General features: G+C 44.5%; 1 protein-coding gene across 2 annotated transcripts in view; it reads right to left on the reverse strand.

Annotated features, from left to right (window-relative positions):
• Positions 1-20,542, reverse strand: part of N4BP2 (NEDD4 binding protein 2) — a 1,101,392-nt gene that overhangs the window by 488,949 nt on the left and 591,901 nt on the right. For both annotated transcript variants that reach the window (XM_069202011.1, XM_069202014.1), the window contains exon 10: positions 18,799-18,844. In XM_069202011.1, coding sequence (XP_069058112.1) covers positions 18,799-18,844 — 46 coding nt within the window. The remainder of the gene's footprint in view (positions 1-18,798; positions 18,845-20,542) is intronic.

Raw genomic sequence — 20,542 nt, forward strand, 5'->3', positions numbered from 1 at the left:
CACTGCTTGCTACTAGTGGTTCGCTTAGCAGGCTGAAATTTCCCTCTTCCTCTTGGGAACTGTCCTCTGTAGGAACCACGAAACCCCCCTCTCTGGTACTGAGACTGGTAAGTGGGTTTTGTTTGGGAGGTGGATAGTTCTGCGGGTTGGTGTCTGAACCCTCCCCTAAACTGTGGTTTCCTAAATGTTCCCCTGTATTGAGAGGAGTAGAGCGCGCCCATGGCTTTGGCCGTGTCCGTGTCCTTTTTCATTTTTTCTATTGCGGTGTCCACCTCCGGCCCAAATAGCTGGTGTTGATTGAATGGCATATTCAATACCACCTGCTGTATCTCTGGTTTAAAACCGGAACTTCGCAGCCATGCGTGCCTTCTAATGGTGACTGCTGTATTGACAGTCCGTGCCGCTGTATCAGCAGAGTCTAGTGCAGAGCGGATCTGGTTGTTTGAGATGGCCTGTCCCTCCTCCACCACTTGTTGGGCACGTTTGTTATGCTCTTTTGGTAGATGTTGGATGATATCCAGCATCTCTTCCCAATGTGCTCTGTCATAGCGGGCCAGGAGGGCTTGTGAGTTGGCAATACGCCACTGATTGGCCGCTTGCGATGCCACTCTTTTCCCTGTTGCGTCGAACTTACGGCTTTCCTTATCAGGAGGTGGTGCATCCCCTGATGACTGTGAATTTGCCCGCTTTCTTGCAGCCCCCACTACAACTGAGTCCAGAGGGAACTGTTGTGTAATAAACACAGGGTCTGACAAGGGTGGTTTATATTTTTTATCGACCCTTGGCGTGATGGCTCTCCCTTTTACAGGTTCTTGGAAAACCTGTTGTGCATGTTTAAGCATGCCCAAGAGCATTGGCAGGCTTTGGTAGGAAGCATGCGTGGATGCCAGAGTGTTAAATAGAAAGTCATCCTCCACTGGTTCTGAATGTATTGTAACATTGTGAAATTTTGCTGCTCTGGCCAGTACCTGCGTGTAGGACGTGCTATCCTCTGGAGGTGAAGGTTTTGTAGGATGACACTCTGGACTGTTGTCCGAAACTGGTGGGTCGTATAGATCCCAGGGGTCCGCATCGTCCTGCGTCATCCCAGTATGTGTGGGTGACTGTACCATTGGTATACCCACTGGTGATAGTTGCGGTGAATGAAGTGGGGACGTTTGTGGTGAGAAATGTGGGGGTGGTGACTTTTCTCTAACCACTTTGGCCTTTGGTTGCATTTCAGCCTCATGAAAAGCCAGTTTTCTCTTGAACTTAAGCAGAGGATGGTTTGTATTTTCCCTGTGTCCTTTTGTATTTGGAGCCTTGGTTGAGTTTGGTCAAGCTCTTCCAAATCCAGTTCCTGCTCGAATCTGTGCCTTTCCTTGAGCTGTTGGGAGAGCCCCTGCTTCAGTATAGGAAGTCTTTTTCGGCTCCGAAGCCGTTTTTTTCGGTACCGAAACCCCGATGGAAACTGTTGGTCTCGGCTCTGAGAGGCTTTTCCGAGGTTTGCTTGACTCGACCACTCAATGTCAACTCTTTTCCATGCCGGTTTCTCGACCGGAGTCGGAAGTCTTCGGCAATATTTTGGCTTTTTTCGGTGCCGATGATGGTATTTGGTCACCGCCTTTTCTGTGGGTTGAGCCATGGCCTTCCGGCAGTGGCGTCCCTGAGGCCTTGTGTTTTTTATCTGACCTTGGGTCTGGTACGGGACAGGTGTACTCACTTTTTGCGCCGCTGTCGATGGCCGATCCGAGTCATCCGAGTCCGAACCCTGAATGGAGATTCTCGTTTCTTCTTCCCCGACATCGAGGTGTTGTGTCTGCTTCGACGCCATCTGTAAACGTCTTGCGCGTCGATCTCTTGGATCGAAAAGCTTTGCAGGCCTCACAAGTATCCTCTCTGAGTTTGGGCGATAAACACAGGTTGCAGACCCAATGCTGCTCTGTATAAGGATACTTGGCGTGACACGTCAGACAGAAATGGAAGGGGGTCCGGTCCATGAGCTTCGTCAACGGGTGTGGTCGGGCCACCCAGGCCTTGGTTAAGTGCGGAAGCCCCGAAGGGCCGCCAAAGCGGTCTTGTTGTCGGTTCCGATGTGTTTATACTAAACCGGTCCCGAACGCAAACAAGACCAACGGATTTCGATTAATTTCTGAGTTTTCCCGATTCCAACTACGGAGTGAAGAGGAACACGTCCGAACCCGATGGAGGAAAGAAAACAATCTAAGATGGAGTCGACGGCCATGCGCAATGGAGCCGAAAGGTAAGAGTCACTCGGTCCTGTGACTCAAAAAGACTTCTTCGAAGAAAAACAACTTGTAACACTCCAAGCCCAACACTAGATGGCAGGAACAGTGCACATCATGTGTATCTGCAGCTACACATACCATTGATCATATATATATATGTACACACACACACAGACACACCAGTAGCAACCATCAATAGGTAGTTATAGTTAGGCTTGTGTTTCCATAGAAACATCAATTTGCTTATAACTTAGGCTCCACTTGAAGAATCTTTACAAAAAAAAATTCTCATTACCCTCAGCTGCTTTCTGGAAAGTTTTGAGGTGATATGTCATGCAGGGGCTGAGAAAAAGGGGGGCCGACAATGTGTTTTCCCCATTCGTTTTTCCACAGGAACATTTGACATTGATTCAGCAAAAACTGTTGAGTGGAATTACACCAGTATTGGGAAGAAAGCTAGATCTTGGTTAACAAAGCACGCTTTTTGTGAACTGGAGTAAATATGTTCAGTAGTTGTAGAGAAATTAAGGTTAAATATTAATTGTGTATATCATACCGCTTAGCTGGCAGACAGCCATTTTAGGACTCAGGGACACAGTCCACTATCCTAGGATAAAGTAAATTAAAAAAAAGATTGGGGCACGGTAGAAATACCCTACCTCCTTCTAGGCCCGGTGTCGAAATACCCTACCTCTGGGACTTAAAACATTATATATATATATATATATATATATATATATATATATATATATATATATATATATATATATAAGAAACTAGAACTTGTGGCCTAAAGTAAGTTAACGGTACAAGTTAATGTTTCCTTAGATAAGTATAACTATAAGTATAAGTATAACTGCTGAATTTCTATGGTTTTGTGTGGGTAGAAAGTGAGCCTAACTGTAACGTCCCTGTAACCTTTGTTGTTTTTTGTGTGAATTTCTATATATGGAAAATGTCACTTACCCAGTGTACATCTATTCGTGGCATGTCCGCTGCAGATTCACATGCTGTGCATACGTCTGCCATCTAGTGTTAGGCTCGGAGTGTTACAAGTTGTTTTTCTTCGAAGAAGTGTTTTCGAGTCATGGGATTGAGTGACTCCTCCTCTTCGGCTCCACTGCGCAAGGGCATCGACTCCATGTTAGATTGTTTTCCCGCAGAGGGTAAGGTAGGAGTGATAGAGTATAAAGAAGAGAGATGTCCATGCTAATGGAATGGTAAATATAAATATATATATACATATTTACAAATGTGGTTAACTTAAACGACTTCCGGAGAAGTGGGAGTGTGCATGTGAATCCGCAGCGGAACATGCCACAAACAGATGTACACTGGGTAAGTTACATTTTCCGTTCGATGGCAAGTGTAGCTGCAGATACACATGCTGTGCATAGACTACAAAGCAGTTAGCCCTCCCATAAAAGTGATGGTAAGTGTAGGAAGTTGCCTCTGTATATACTATTTAAAAGTAAGAAATAGTGTGCACAGAGTCCAAGGGTTCCCCTTAGAGGTAAGATAGTGGCAAAAGTAGATAATTCTAATGCTCTATTTTGTGGTAGTGTGGTCGAGCAGTAGGCTTATCAGAGGGTAGTGTTAAGCATTTGTTGTACACACACAGGCAATAAATGAGGAACACACACTCAAAGACTTACTCCAGGCCAATAGGTTTTTATATTGAAAAATATATTTTCTTAGTTTATTTTAAGAACCACAGGTTCAAGATTTACAATTAATACTTTAAATGTAAGGTACTTCACTTAGATATTTTAGGAACTTTGAATGAAAACAATATCATGTACAGTCTTTGTAAAAATGGCAATATGCTAAGTGGACACAGTGCAAAAACCAACAGTTCCTGGGGGAGGTAAGTAAAGGTTAGATTAGGAGGTAAGTAAAACACTTACAAGTCTCAGTCCTGGGGCATAGGCAGCCCACTGTTGGAGGTTCAAGGCAACCCCAAAGTTACCACACCAGCAGGTCAGGGACGGTCAGGTGCAGAGGTCAAAAAGGTGCCCAAAACACATAGGCGCCTATGGAGAACAGGGGTGCTCCGGTTCCAGTCTGCCAGCAGGTAAGTACCTGCGTCCTCGGGGGGCAGACCAGGGGGGTTTTGTAGAGCACTGGGGGGGGGGGACCAGTAGGCACACAAAACACACCCTCAGCGGCACAGGGGCGGCCGGGTGCAGTGTGCAAAGCAGGTGTTGGGTTTTGTATAGGTTAAATGGAGGGACCCGGGGGTCATTCTAGCAGTGCAGGCAGGCACAGGCGGGGCTTCTCTGGACAACCACCACCTGGGCAAAGCAGAGGGTCGCCTGGGGGTCACTCCTGCATCGAAGTTCGGTTCCTTTGGGTCCTGGGGGCTACGGGTGCAGTTTTGGTTCCAGGTGTCAGGTCCCTTGTTACTGGCAGTCGCGATCAGGGGGAGCCTCCGGATTCTCTCGGCAGGCGTCGCTGTGGGGGCCCAGGGCGGTCCTCTCTGTTTACTCACGAGCTCGCAGTTGCCGGAGAGTCCTCCCTGAGGTGTTGGTTTTCTGCAGGTGGAGCCGGGGGCGTCGGGTGCAGAGTGTAGAGTCTCACGCTTCCGGCAGGAAACGTGAAGTCCTTGGAAATTGCTTTGTTGCAAAGAAGTAGCTGGTTTTGAACAGGGCCGCTGTTCACAGGAGTTTCTTGGTCCTGTAGTCCAGGGCAGTCCTCTGAGGCTTCAGAGGTCGCTGGTCCCTGTCGGATGCGTCGCTGGAGCAGGTTTTCAAAGTTGGGGACAGGCCGGTAGGGCTTGGGCCAAAGCAGTTGTCGTCTTCCTCCTTCTCTGCAGGCTTGTAGGTCAGCAGTCCTTCTTCTTTCTTCAGGTTGCAGGAATCTGATTTCCTGGGATCTGGGGAGCCCCTAAATACTGAATTTAGGGGTGTGTTTAGTTCTGCAGGGCAGTAGCCAATGTCTACTGTCCTTGAGGGTGGCTACACCCTCTTTGTGCCTCCTCCCTGTGGGGTGGGGGGCACATCCCTAATCCTATTGGGAGAATCCTCCAAACTCAAGATGGAGGATTTCTCAAGGCAGGGGTCACCTCAGGTCAGGACACCTTAGGGGCTGTCCTGACTGGTGGGTGACTCCTCCTTGGTATTCTCATTATCTCCTCCAGCCTTGCCGCCAAAAGTGGGGGCAGTGGCCGGAGGGGCGGGCATCTCCACTAGCTGGGATGCCCTGGGGCGCTGTAAAAAAAGGGGTGAGCCTTTGAGGCTCACCGCCAGGTGTTACAATTCCTGCAGGGGGAGGTGAGAAGCACCTCCACCCAGTACAGGCTTTGTTCCTGGCCACAGAGTGACAAAGGCACTCTCCCCATGTCGCCAGCAACATGTCTGGTGCGTAGCAGGCTGGCAGGAACTGGTCAGCCTACACTAGAAGTCAGGGAGGTATTCAGGGGGCATCTCTAAGATGCCCTCTGGGTGTAGTTTACAATAAATTGCACACTGGCATCAGTGTGCATTTATTGTGCTGAGAAGTTTGATACCAAACTTCCCACTTTTCAGTGTAGCCATTATGGAACTGTGGAGTTTGTGTTTGACAAACTCCCAGACCATATACTCTTATGGCTACCCTGCACTTACAATGTGTAAGGTTGTGCTTAGACACTGTATGGGCTTAGTGCTCCTGCACATATGCCCTCACCTGTGGTATAGTGCACCCTGCCTTAGGGCTGTAAGGCATGCTAGAGGGGTGACTTACCTATGCCACAGACAGTGTGAGCTTGGCATGGCACTCTGAGGGGAGTGCCATGTCGACTTAGTCATTTTCTCCCCACCAGCACACACAAGCTGTGAAGCAGTGTGCATGTGCTGAGTGAGGGGTCCCTAGGGTGGCATAAGACATGCTGCCGCCCTTAGAGACCTTCCCTGTCATCAGGGTCCTTGGTTCCAGGGGTACCAGTTACAAGGGACTTATCTGGATGCCAGGGTGTGCCCATTGTGGAGACAAAGGTACAGGCTAGGGAAAGAACACTGGTGCCGGGGCCTAGTTAGCAGGGTCCCAGCACACTTTCAAATCATAACTTAGCATCAGCAAAGGCACAAAGTCGGTGCTTCTCACCTCCCCCCGACAGGAACTGTAACACCTGGCGGTGAGCCTCAAAGGCTCACCCCGTTTGTTACAGTGCCACAGGGTATCCCAGCTAGTGGAGACGCCCGCCCCCTCCGGCCACGGCCCCACACACAGGAGGAGTCACTGGCCAGTCAGGACAACCCCTAAGATGTCCTGAGCTGAGGTGACTCTGACTTTTAGAAATCCTCCATCTTGCAGATGGAGGATTCCCCCAATAGGATTAGGGATCTGCCCCCCTCCCCTCAGGGAGGAGGCACAAAGAGGGTGTAGCCACGCTCAGGGCTAGTAGCCATTGGCTACTAATCCCTCAGACCTAAACACCCCCCTAAATTGAGTATTTATGGGCTCCCAGAACCTAAGAAACTAGATTCCTGCAACCTGAAGACGAAGAAGGACTGCTGACCTGAAGCCCTGCAGAGAAGACGGAGACACCAACTGCTTTGGCCCCAGCCCTACCGGCCTGTTTTCCCACTTTGAGAAAAACTGCAACAGCGACGCATCCCCCAGGGTCCAGCGACCTCTAAAGCCTCAGAGGACTACCCTGCATCTGAAAGGACCAAGAACTCCAGAGAACAGCAGCCCTGTTCCACAAAGACTGAATCTTGCAACAAAGAAACAACTTTTAAAGGACTCCACGTTTCCCACCGGAAGCGTGAGACTTTCCACTCTGCACATGAAGCCTATGTGTTTTGGGCACCACTTTGACCTCTGCACCTGAGCTGCTGGTGTGGTAACTTTGGGGTTGCCTTGAACCCCCAACAGTGGGCTACCTTGGACCAAACTTTGAACCCTGTAAGTGCTTTACTTACCTGTGAACCTAACAAATACTTACCTCCCCCAGGAACTGTTGATTTTTGCACTGTGTCCAATTTTAAAATAGCTTATTGCCATTTTTGCCAAACCTGTACATGCTATTGTGATGATTCAAAGTTCCTAAGATACCTGAGTGAAATACCTTTCATTTAAAGTATTGTTTGTAAATCTTGAACCTGTGGTTCTTAAAATAAACTAAGAAAATATATTTTTCTATATAAAAACCTATTGGCCTGGAATTGTCTTTGAGTGTGTGTTCCTCATTTATTGCTTGTGTGTGTACAACAAATGCTTAACACTACCCTCTGATAAGCCTACTGCTCGACCACACTACCACAAAATAGAGCATTAGAATTATCTCTTTTTGCCACTATCTTACCTCTAAGGGGAACCCTTGGACTCTGTGCACACTATTTCTTACTTTGAAATAGTACATACAGAGCCATCTTCCTACACCATCATACCTAATAGTCTCATGACATGACAAATTTGACAGTATATTGTTGTCTCTCCTTTGTTCATGGCACTTTAGCTGGAGGCTGTGCAGTGTCCAATTCCTCCTGAAAGGCTAACTTCCTCTTTGGTTTTGGAGGAGGTGCAGTCAACATTCTGGCAGTTTGTTTGTGGATATGAATCCTGGCTTGCCTTTCATCCATTTGTTCTATGATAGGCTGCATTTGTGAATCCTCCTCAGTAGATTTTTGGCTTTCTCTAAGTACTTTTGAAAGTCCATGCTCCTCAGTATAAGCCAGTTTTTTAGGCTCCGAAACTGGCTTTTTTGGGATCGAAAAAGATGGAGTCGAAGATAGTCTCGGTTCTGAAAAAGATTTTTGAGATTTTGACTCGGAAGAGCGGTGTTTGCTCAGTTCGGAAACGGAGCTTCGACTTGAGTCCGATGGATTCGGAGGAGTGGCCTTTTTGGGGGCCGAACTTGTGGGTTGCTCACCGAATGTCTTTTTTCGGGTTGAGCAATAGCCTTCAGGCAGTGGCGTCCCCAAGGCCTTATGTTTCGGCTTGGATGGGACAGGGGCAGGCGTACTCACGTGCTGTCCTGCCGTGACCGGTCTGTCCTCCTCGGATTCCTGCTCAGAGTCGGATCCTTGAACGGAGACAGCATTCTGCATGATCTCTTCCTCTTCGACGTCGAGATGTTCGGTGCTTTTGGATGCCATCTCGAGTCTTCTTGCTCTTCTGACTCGGAGTGTCCTCTTGGATCGGAAGGATCTACAGGCCTCGTAATTTTCTTCCCAATGGTCTGGGGAAAGGCAGAGATTACAGACGAGATGTTGGGTCCGTATAAAGGAATTTAGTGTGGCACCGAGGACAGAATAGGAATGGAGTCCAGTCCATGAGTAATCCACGCGGTCGGCCCGACGAGGCCCAAGTTGGGTGCGGGCGCCCCGAAGGTCGAGTAAAGATGTTTGATCCGACGGTGCCAAAGTGCCAATAGAAGGTGTAACGCGATCGAAACAATACAGACGAGAAATAAAGAATTTTCAAGCTTTTCCAAATCGAACTATCTGAGCGAAAGGAAACACGTCCGAACCCGATGGCCGAAAGAAAACAATCTAACATGGAGTTGATGCCCATGCGCAATGGAGCCGAAGAGGAGGAGTCACTCGATGCTGTGACTCGAAAACACTTCTTTGAAGAAAAACAACTTCTAACACTCCGAGCCCAACATTAGATGGCAGACGTATGCACAGCATGTGTATCTGCAGCTACACATGCCATCGAACATATATATTGTTTTTTAACAGTAGAGTAATGTAAAATTACTCTACATTAATACAGTAACCAATGCGCACAGCCTTTAGCCGAGCCCTGCGGGAGTTGGCAATGGCCAACTGCCCCACCCTGCATGCATCCAACCCCATGCAGCGCACAGCCAAAGGCTGTGTGCTGCGGGGGGTTGATGTGGGAGTGGATGCATTTATTTTTCTATTGTGCTTTGGATCTTTGGATCCTTTGTGCAGTTACACTGGGGGACGTGTTGAGGGCCGCAATGGAGCCGCCCAGAAAACAATTTGATAGGTGAATGATACAGAGTAGGGAAAGATACACAAATATTAAACATCACAGTGAAGACATTACTTAATCACTGGATTTTTTTTTTTATTCTAGCACTCACACTTTTTGTGCACAAATTTATACTCGTCTTACTTTGTTTCGCTCCTCCTCCTAAAAAAATGCATATGATATATAGTGCTGACACAATGCACGACACCTAAACAAATATATACACATTACTTCACAAAAATATATACATCACAATTTCCAGACGAAGAGGTACCGGGTGCATAAGCACTCAAAACCTCCAACGTTATTCGGAAAGGTTGGCTGCCAAACACTTTCTCTAAGGACAGTCCTCTGTGCGAGGTAGTGATGATCTATACCGTCACTGATAGCAAAATATTCATACTAAGTAGTAGCGGTATAGTACTATATCTTAATCTTTCAGTTCATAAATCCATAGCACTCCTTGAGTTGTTGGTCAACGCGCTTTGGCATTTCATCTATGGGCCTCATCAGGACATAGTAAGTGGTACCTATATACAGAATAGCAAATATGTATATTCACTCTTACAGTTGTGCCTATGTTAACAGCAATACTTCCAGGGTCATATAACACTCTTTTCACCGCCAAGATTATTCTTCACCTTGTGAGCAATTTCATTTTGTTCTTAAAATTCAAGATCCTGTGATGCTTATTGACAAATTAACATACAAACATACTTATTGAACACTAAAAGAATTTAGAGAGATATGGTGAGGTAAACACTCATAAGTGTGAACGTTAAAAGATATGATGAGGTAAACACTGCGTTCCCAAAAATACCAAACCAGGGAAACGTTTGTTCAAGTGAATTGCCCAGAGTGAAGCGTGGACCCTACAGAGAACCTTATTCCTCCATAGTGACAAGTACAAACTACATACCAAAGGTGTGATATTGGGACACACACACTGACCTTTATGGCAGTCACAAAAAATATTCTGACTATATAAATATATATGACCAAGACCAGCCGAAATTCTTCAAAAACGTATATCTATGTAAGCACAGGAAATCGTCGCTATCGATCCCAACGTGAGCCCCTAAGGCTTTTTGTGGAGACCTGATTTTACATATCAAAATAAAACAAGCTATCCCATATGTAGTGCTTGGTTCTGCCTCTGGTTATTAGAGAATCCTGAATATGTTGAAAAAGGGGGAGATTTCTTACTTCGATACGTGTTTGTATCAGCTCACAGCTCATGAAGCCTGAGGGACGCCTGCACTTGCTGAATGCAAACGGCAGCACACACAAGTCCGGCGTGGTTCCGAGATGCAACTACTTGTTGGAGACTGCAACGGGCCACTCGCGTATGTACGGTGCTCATATTTGAATACTCAACAGGTTTAAGTGACGCTTACACCTAGCCGAGGAGAACTCCTCCTGTCTAGCATCAACCTGTTTTAGTTGGCGGCCATACTGAACTATGCATTAGGTTATAGATATGTGGCAAAACTTTAACTAAAAGAGAGGTATAAAGTCATGGTATTTGGGGCGCGCGTGCATCTCGCCCTCACGTGTGCTTGACAACAGAATTTAAATAAGGGTCACAAAGGGCAATTACGGAAAAAGTGACTCATCTTGTGAAGCGCCGACCAGCTTTTAGCTGGCAGCAATATTTCACTATACTTTTGACAACTTAAAAAGTAAGAAAAACTACAATCACAAAAAACAGTGTTGAGGGGATGAGTATTAGCCTCACCAATATTTACACTGTCTCAGCATTTATGGTGGCAGCCATATCTGACTATGCATTTGGCTATTAAAAAAGTGAGAAGCTTAATTTGAAACAAATTGTACACTGTAATGGTTTTGGGAGAACGAGTGTTGAACTCATCAATATTCATCTTATAGCTATTGGAAACACCCAGCAAATTACTAAGAGAATGTTAAAAATATATTATAACTTACATCAGGGCACCCCAATAGGATATTTAGCCTATATAAACACCAAGAACATTTGCTGAGGATACATTCAGGAGTACATCAAACCTCACCCATTCGGGCAATCAAAGAAATATATATACAAAACATGGACATTTACAAATCCGATAAGGAATCAAAGAATATATTAGACCAGAACCTATAGGGTACACCAAATGTATGTGCACAACCAGGCCATTTGCATATCTATAGAATTCTGATTACTAACATCGTATCAAGGACTACATTTCTTTAACATCATTTAACCCATACCTAGCTGTGCCACATTTTTCAATGAATCTGGCTCTACAAGATGGGCACCACGTACAGAGCATCTGATTCTAGATCTATCCTGTATAATATGTGATTTGACTGGTTGTACAGTTTGACCAATGTATGTTAACAAACAGGGACATCTGATGCAGTACATACATTTTTTTGTATTGCAATTAGAAAAACTGTGTTGTTTATGTATTTTGCCATTGATCTCAATGCTTTGTGTTCTCCGTAAACCTGCAGGCCATACATGTGTTACACCTGTGATGTCCAATTACAGGGCGAAGATTCAGCAGTTCTCTAAGATCTTTTTTCTTTGTGCCTGGGGTGGAGGCATGAACCAATGCCTCTCGTAAGATGCGACCTCTTTTGAAAGAGAAAAGGGGTTTCAGTATATCCAATTGGGCTAGTACAATGGGGGTGTAAATGGAACAGCTCTTATTTCAAATGCCCAAGAGAAAGTAAGCCCAGGCGGAGGGTCAATCATAACTTTAACGAAGAGTACTGCGATGAAGAATCAGGACCACAAATAAGCAGCCATTTCCTCTGCATAGTAAGATCTTTGTTGATTGTCAAAAACATTAGAATAGAACAGCAAGTGAGAAATATAACACCTCAACGGGTATTGGGCAGCAGACAAAAAAGCTGTATCCACAAGACTTCTATATAGGTGGTATTTTGTAAGACAGCCCAACTAACCAGAGAGGTTTAACAAGGTGGCTCGACCGATATAAGACTCAGCTTTTGCATCAGAATAAAGGAAGTAATGCCCTGTGAACACATGGGCTGACTTCCAAGTGGGTGCATTCTAAGTGTCTCGAAGAAGTATGTTTCTAATCCAAGCTGGAGTGACTGCCATACCCCTAGAAAGGTATGCCTTGCAAGCAGTTTAATGGCTAGATTTAACAGATGCGTAGGCTACAAACCAAGAGATGTTGGATTGTTTGGATGTCACCAAAGCGTGAAGAACATGATTAAAGTGACAAATAATTGATTGGATTTAGGAAGTACTTTGATTTTGTTAAAAAATAACTGAAGCACATTTCAAGCATCCAGAAAATTACATGAACATTTCGCTGGAGAAAACAGAAAGGGAAAGGAGACTGGTGAGATAATGGTCTGGTTAATATGGAATTCTGATACTACATTACAGAGAAATTAAGGGTGTGTGGTCATCATTACCATATTGAAGTGAAATGCAGTGTAAGGCTCTACAGCTCAAAGGGCTTGAATTTCACTAATCATATGGACAAATGTTACTGCTATGAAAACTGTTTTTACTGAAAAGATACAGCAATGAAGCCTTATGAAAAGCTTTGAACGAAGGGGCCATTCATTTGATAAAACTAGAGTGAGTTCCCAAAGAGGGGTCAGCGTTCTCACAGGTGTGAACACTTTCTCTTCAGGCCTTCTTAAACATGCTTGCCATCAAGACTTTTAAAGAAAGAGCTCCAGTTTGGGCTCTTCCTGTATGCTGTAAATGCAATAAGGTAGACCTTGACAGATCAGAAGTGTAATTCACATTGTGCTTATAATGCAAGAAGTTCTGAAGGATGACAGCCTTTTGATAGGTGATTCTATTATGTCCATCCATTTGGCACCATATACAGATTCTTTTCTACTTGAATGGATAACAAGTGCATGATATTGGCTGCCTAGTTTTCTTGAGGATGTCCATACGTGCTTGTGGAAAATTTAAAAGACCGTATTGTCTGATTTGAGAAGCCATGCTACCAACTCAGTGACATCCAATTTAGATGAATAATTTAACTCTGTTGTCTGGTCAAGAGGTTCTGTCTGAGTTGCAATCTTGTTGTAGCCCAATGGCATCTGGAACAGATCTGGTTACCACCACTGTCTCAACCAGTATGGTATCATGTGAATGACTGTCACCTAAGTCTTGAGTTTCAGAATCACCAATGCTATCAGTGAGACTGGCACATAGGTAGAATGTTTTAGACTAGTTATTCAAGAGAGTACTGCCTAGTGTGCCTGGCCTGGTTTCATAATCCTGGGTACAAAGAATTTATACTTTTTGATTAGTGTAATTGAAAAGAGGTCCATTCATGGAGAACACCATTCTGTGAAGACATAGTGAATAACTTTGCCTCCCAACACCCACACATTATTTTGTTTGTAAAAGTGACCTATAACATTTGGCTGTTGGCTCAGAGCTCCTGGTATGAGTACTGTCTTTAGTTCAAGGCCCATGGCCGGTACGCACTTCCAGATTTTCTGAGCTTCTAGTGATAACGTTCTTGATCTTGTGCCTCCCTGTTTGTTCAGGTACTGCATAGTTGTCAGACTGTCTGTTTGATGAGAATTGTGTTTGTCCTCACAAATGGAAGAAAAATTTCAGCCCTGATATGAAACCAACACTCCTTCTCCAAACCTATACTGACAAATGTCCTAAATGGGCTTTTCATCCTGAAATAGGATGTGATGATCATCAGAGATGAAGATGTGTGTTGCTGAAAAAAAGCACTTCCAGAATCAAGTTCCGCTTTTCACACCACCAGTGGGGGAAACCTTCCTCATTAGGAGGAGTTTACTGTCACAGGTATTATATTTCTGAGACCATCGGCCCTCCAGAAACAGTTGAAGAGGTCTCAAGTCCAGACTTGCTTTCGAGACAAGGTAAATGCATGCAGGTTGTTGTTTTTTAGAAGTCTTGTTATACTGCTGATGGCCTGTGAGTCTTGATTAGTCAATCACCTAGGAAGGATAAATGAATATTCCTTGACGACAGAGCAAGGTTGCCACAACTACTATGCCTTTTGAAAATGCTTGCAGGGCAGATTTCAAATCAAATGGAAATACTATACATTGAGAATGAGAACCACCACAACAAACCTTACATATTTCCTGTGGTGAACTAATATAGGGATGTGAAACTAAATTCTTTCCAAGCCTATTGCTTTTAGGTGTGGAAAAAATGCTAGCGAGCAAGCATCCAAAATGTCTCCCTCTTCATCCACTTGTTGGTGAAACGTAGATCTAAAATCATCCTGAACTTTAATTTCAGATTTCTTTTCTGAATGAAGAAATGTCTTGAATATATCCTGTTTGCCCATGGAAAGGCTGGAACTGATCTTGACTACACCTTTATGCAAAAATACAGACGCTTCTTTCCAGAAGAAGGTTATCTGGTGCTTTGATATCGGTTTTGGGGGAACAGGCAGTGGGACTGCCTTGAAACAAAGAATATTCATGTGTACAGTATTCAGCAAGCATTTGACTTTTGTTATTTTTCCCCTCTATTCCACAAGATGAGATGATATTCCCCACCCTGGAGTAGTGAACGGAAAGCGGAGAAGGGGGGGGGGGGATTACAGAATGTCTCTGATGGGTGTCACATGAAGCTTCTCAGAGTTGTTAGAAGGCAGTGCTGATGTAGACTTGTCTTTGATACTGCTGGCCTAGTTGATGATGTTGTTGCTCCTCCTAAGGCCAACAAGAGGTTTGAACCCTCAGGTGTGCAGTAGAGGCAACCTCTGAGCATTAACTGAAGCATCATTTTTTTTTCTTTTTTCACTTTCAACATTTCCTCCTATGTTTCCTGCGTTTTTATTTTTGAAATGCATCCCGTTTAAAAAAAAAATGCTTTATTTGAAAAGCAGTCACAGACATGGTGGTCTGCTGAACCCAGCAGGCCAACATCCCCGTGAGTGCGGCCTTTCCCAAATGGGTCCCAAATTGCGACCTAGCTCATGTATATTCATGATGCAGGTCCCTTGCAACCCATTTGGGAATCACTAACAGTGTGCCAGACACTGGTGTACATTTTGCTTTGCGACTCTCAATTTGTGATGCGCACAAAATTGCAAATTGCAAGTCGCAAATAAAAAATGGTCAGACATATGGCCCCTAGAATTTTAAATGGGCAGGATGTTTTTTCTGAAGCTTCTTCACTGTAAGGCCATCATACTGTGCTTTTCCCACAAAAATAGACATACATATATATATATATATATATATATATACAGCAATTTGGATGTAGATCCTACAATGGAGTTTTGAGAGATGATTTGGAGTTTGGCAGGTTAAGTTTCAGAAATATTTTGAGGTAGGCTCCTTAAGGATGCTTCACGTTATATAGACATATTGGACTTTGTGCCCTTTTGTTTTTCAAGTGTTTATGACTGTCAATGAAGATACTACAATGCAGGACTAAAGATGTCTCACCCTCACAGAGAAATTGCATTATATGTAAAAATAAAAATAAAAAAAAATGGTAAAGGAATATTCAGAACAATAGCAGTTTAGAGATTCAGAAAATCATCATTTGTTACCATGAGGCCACAAACATAGGGCCAAAACAACCACTGTGAGTATTCTGACATTTATTACCTCTAATTAACAACGGTTTTGCTTCCCTTAATCTATAACCTTGAAATGCATGAGGGTACACATCATGGTCTGGCACCAAACACAAAATAAATGCCAGATGTGAATTAGGTACAAATATATGGATCCTGCATTGCAGTGAGAGACAGGGCTTCGAGAACGGAAAAGGTGTAAAATAATTTGCCAACAGTACAAGAAACACAGCATCCGCGCATCTCTACATTTCAATAGAAAGGGTGCGATGTAAACTGCCAAAAGTTGTGTCTTTATAGAGCGGCTACATCTCTTCCAAGGGTACCATATAATGGACAATCCGAGCCTGGCACTAATAAAGGAACACAAAATACCCGACTGTTGATCTGCTGCATTAAAACAATCCTAAAATCCAATCCACCTCCTGACACTTTAAAGTGCAGTGTTAGACCTGGCAGCTTTTTGGTGTGTCTCCCCTGTCTTTTTGCCTTCTGATCTCCTGTTTTTATGGTGTACTGGACAGTGCTAAAGGTCACGAGCTCCCAATATACATTGTACTGATGATTGGGTTATCCATGATAGGCATATCTGATTTAATGGTAAGTCCCTAGTAAAGTGCACTAGAGGTGCCCATGGCCTGTAAATCAAATGCTGCTGGTGGACCTGCAGCACTGATTGTGCCACCCACATGAGTAGCCCTGTAAACATGGCTCAGACCTGCCACTGCAGTGTCTGTGTGTGCAGTTTTAAACTGCCAATTCGACTTGGCAAGTGTACCCACTTGCCAGGTCAAAGCCTTCCCTTTACTACATGTAAGCCACCCCTAAGGTAGGACCTAGGTAGTCCCACGGTCAGGGTGCACTGTATGTTAAAGGTGGGACATGTACTGATGTGTGTTACATGTCCTAACAGTGAAATACTTCTAAATTCAGTCTTCACTGTTGCAAGGATCTAACTCTCTCATAGGTTAACATGGGGGTTGCCTTTAAATAATTTTAAAGTGCAGATTTCCTTTGATATAAATTTAGAAATATGGAGTTTGGGGTCTCTGAGCACACAATTTAAAAATACATCTTTTAGTGAAGTTGTTTTTTAGAATGTTAGTTTGAAAATGCCACTTTTAGAAAGTAGGCATTTTCTGGCTTAACCCATCCTGTGAATCTGCCTTTTTGTGGATTCCCTGTCTGGGTCAGTTTGACAGTTGGGCTGTTTACACCTCTCCTCTAGACAGTGACACAAAGGGAGCTGCGGTGTAGCCTGCATATCCTGATGAGCCATCTGAGCTAGAGTGGAGGGAGGAGTGGTCACTTACACCTGAAAGGACTGTGCCTGCCCTCAAACAATGCAGTCTCCAACCCCCTGGTGTGAATCTGGGGTCTGGACTGGACAAGGAGGAATCTTGCAAACAACCAAGACTTTCCTTTGAAGTTTACCAACTTCAAAGGCAGAAAGGGGTACAAGTATTGGACCCAAAACTCCAGACCTTTAGAATCTTTCTGGAATCAAGAGCAACATCTGCCATGGAGAAGAGCTGACGAGCTGGAGGCGGAGTACTGCCCTTTGCTGTGTTGGTTTGCTGGGTTTAGCCTGCAGTTGCCGTTTTTGCCTTATAAGAGAGGAAAGGGTGAACTTTGTTGTGCATCCTGTTTGAGAAAGTTCTCCAAGGGCTTGGAGCAGAGCTTGCCTCCTGTTGGAAGTCTCGGGGATATCTAAGACTTCAGTTTCATCTTCCTATAACAATGTGTCCTGTGCTGTTCAAGGAGAAAAGCCACTGAAATGCCATCAAACATGCCGCTGACCTGCACCGTGACCTACCTATGCCGCACGACCACGCTTTGCACCACGACCCTGGTCTCACCCACGCCATCACCAGATGATTTTACCGAGCCTCTGCTGGCACTGCGACCTGTGGGCCCCACACTCCTGATTTGCCTGCTCACACCACAGTCTGTGCATCCCCAACGATGACACTCCTGCTGACTCCTAAGTCGCTGCCTGCACCGCGGCCTGTGGACACCGCTCGTGAAAAGCACAAAGCACTTCCCGTCCCACACCGCAGCCCTGGTCCACCAACGCCAGCACCATTGACTCCAGTGTCGTCAACAAACGTCCGTTTCGCCCCAAGACCCGTAGATGCCACCCAGAGCCATCCTGCGGCGCACCACTGACTTGGGCCTACTGACGACAGCTCTTCAGAAAGACAGCGGCGCTACCTGCACTGTGACCCAGTGACACCGCACGTTGCACCACCCCACTTCACACCGCAGCCCTGGTCTCACCGACGCCGATGGACGCCAACACCAGCCGCTGTCTACACTGTGACCTGTAGGCATCGGACTTCGCATCGTGCCGCTTTGCACCGCAGCCCCGACGCCATCCACGCCAGTGCTCCTGACTTCATCAGCCCAGAGTTCGATCCGCAACGCCTGTGACTTCAAGGGCCCGATGACCCCGCACCGACTCTGGAACAGACACCGCGATACCAGCGGCACTGCTCTCCGGAGCTCACCGTGAGGATCACAATGCCCTGCAAATCATAAATCCAAAGATACTGTTTGCGGGTCTTCCCGACACCATAGCTGGCCTGTGATGCCGCGGCCGGCCTGAACCCGTTGGTTTTGATGATCACAACGCCGTGATAGCCCCAGGTGGAGCTATTGACTTTATGGAACTGTATTTTTAAGTTAAATACTACAAAATTCATATCTTTAGCATTGTATATTGGATTTTTCTCGTTTTGGTCTTGTTTTTTACAGATAAATATTGACTATTTTTCAAAAACTGGTGTGGTGTCCTTTTGTAGTGTTTTCACTGTATTAATGTGTGTTATGTACAAATGCTGTACACATTGCTTCTGAGATAAGCCTGACTGCTCGTACCAAGTTACAAGGGGTGAGCAGGGGTTATCTGAGCGGGTATCTCCCTTATCCTGACTAGAGTGAGGGTCCCTACTTGGACAGTGTACAAACCGACTGCCAACCAGAGACCCCATTTCTAACATGCAGGTTCTGCAAAAAAAGGAATATTGATCAGCAAATACATCTCACAACAATCCAACCCTTGAAGTTCGGTCAAAACATACGCATACCTTCCATGATTAGCTGGTAAGATAACGCTTCCTGTTGTTGTCTTTCCTGAAACAATTTTAAAAACGAATCATGTTAGAGCAAATTAAAACACAAAAATGTGCTTTGTTGATATTTTAGACCAAAACTATTCAGAAGGTAAACATGGTTAAGAACTTGGCATCATAAACATTACGTTTTTCAGTGCTACTCATAATAATATGAACACCAGAGCTTGAGAGATTACTGGGGATGTGCTAATGAAAAGGGTAAGATTCGGCTGCAGAAAGTTCAGGGCATTTTAGTATAGGTAGGGTAGCAGAAGGCACAGGTAAGAATGGCAGATAGGAATGGGGAAGGACACGGAACATGAGGGCAAAGGCTAGGATACAGCGTACAAACTGCGAATAGGAGAGAGGATACTGACTGAGATATTGAGCAGAGACTGGAAGGAGAGACTAAAAATCCACAGATATTTAGACCAGCTTTCCCAACCTCTGTATTTCACTGTGCTGAAAGTTGTCCAAATATTTTGACATGTTGAGTTGGTCTCTAATCCTAATTGCCACGTTGCCTCTGAACCCATTGTTTCTCAGCAGAGAACAAAACTGTTCCAAGAAATTAGTTGGACTCTCAAAGAGAACTACAGCAAATAATTTTGACAGGTAAATCTCACCTCAACCTACTTAGGAGAAGCTTATTAGCTAGTAGACTTTATTTATAGTTGTGTGCCTATAGGTGTAGGCACACATGTGTGTGGTTGATAAAACAAACTAAATAAATATATCTGATTGCCATTGCAAAACAGAAAATAGAGGTTGCATGGTTGTCAATGAATATATGACAAGTTCTCAACACTGGATTCTCTTCCTCCTGTTCTTCTATCCTAGCCAGGTTGGATGCACAAACGTTCCCCAGAAGAAGCCTATATGGAGAATTGTGGTGGAATTCCAGAAGTCTGCATAGAAACGCAAGAGGAAATAGGAAATGCCGTTTATGTAAAAAAAAATTCTAACCTACCCGGAAACAGAAATCTACATCCAGCTCCCCAACCTTAGTGACTGATTGTTGGAAATTGTGGCAAAATATAGAGAAGTATTCTAAGGATTAAGTTATCATTCAGAAACAGACCTAAAAATTCTGAAATTAAGCTTCAAGCAATATGAAACTAGATGTACATTGCACATTTTGTTTTGGGTTCTATGCTATGTGAGGAAACAGAAGGAATCCTCCTTACCTCATGAAAACATTGACATAATCATGAGATATATGTATTGAGTTTACAGTAGTGGTGTGTGTCAAAGGAAGTGATTACTTGGTATCACTGAAAATAGTTCATTCGGACAAAGGTTTCCTACATTAATGTTTTCATAAAACACACTTTCGTAAGTTTGTCAGAACCCCAGGCCATGTATTCACAGAAATTGAAGTTACCTTTGTCAAAAAAGACAATAGCATTATGTCAAAGCTTGAATAACATTTATTACAGAGATGAGATATTAATGTTCGAATTCGCAGAAAATCTGAAACACATTGTAAAGGTATACCACAGCCATACCAATTGTTAAATGACTTAGTACAGTGATTAGATCCTAAACATCTTAATCTTGACCAATAGGTATCAGTGACTAGCAGACCAACAAGTCAGAATGGTCATATCCAGAGTCTTGTTTTCTCTCTTCTATCATCCCTTTCCCAGAGTTTACAGCTAACCAGCTTACTGCTATGGTTGGCTCTGGATATGAAGGAGTATGGAAAAACACATCG

This window comes from Pleurodeles waltl, chromosome 1_2 (genome assembly GCF_031143425.1).
Source record: "Pleurodeles waltl isolate 20211129_DDA chromosome 1_2, aPleWal1.hap1.20221129, whole genome shotgun sequence".
NCBI lineage: Eukaryota > Metazoa > Chordata > Amphibia > Caudata > Salamandridae > Pleurodeles > Pleurodeles waltl.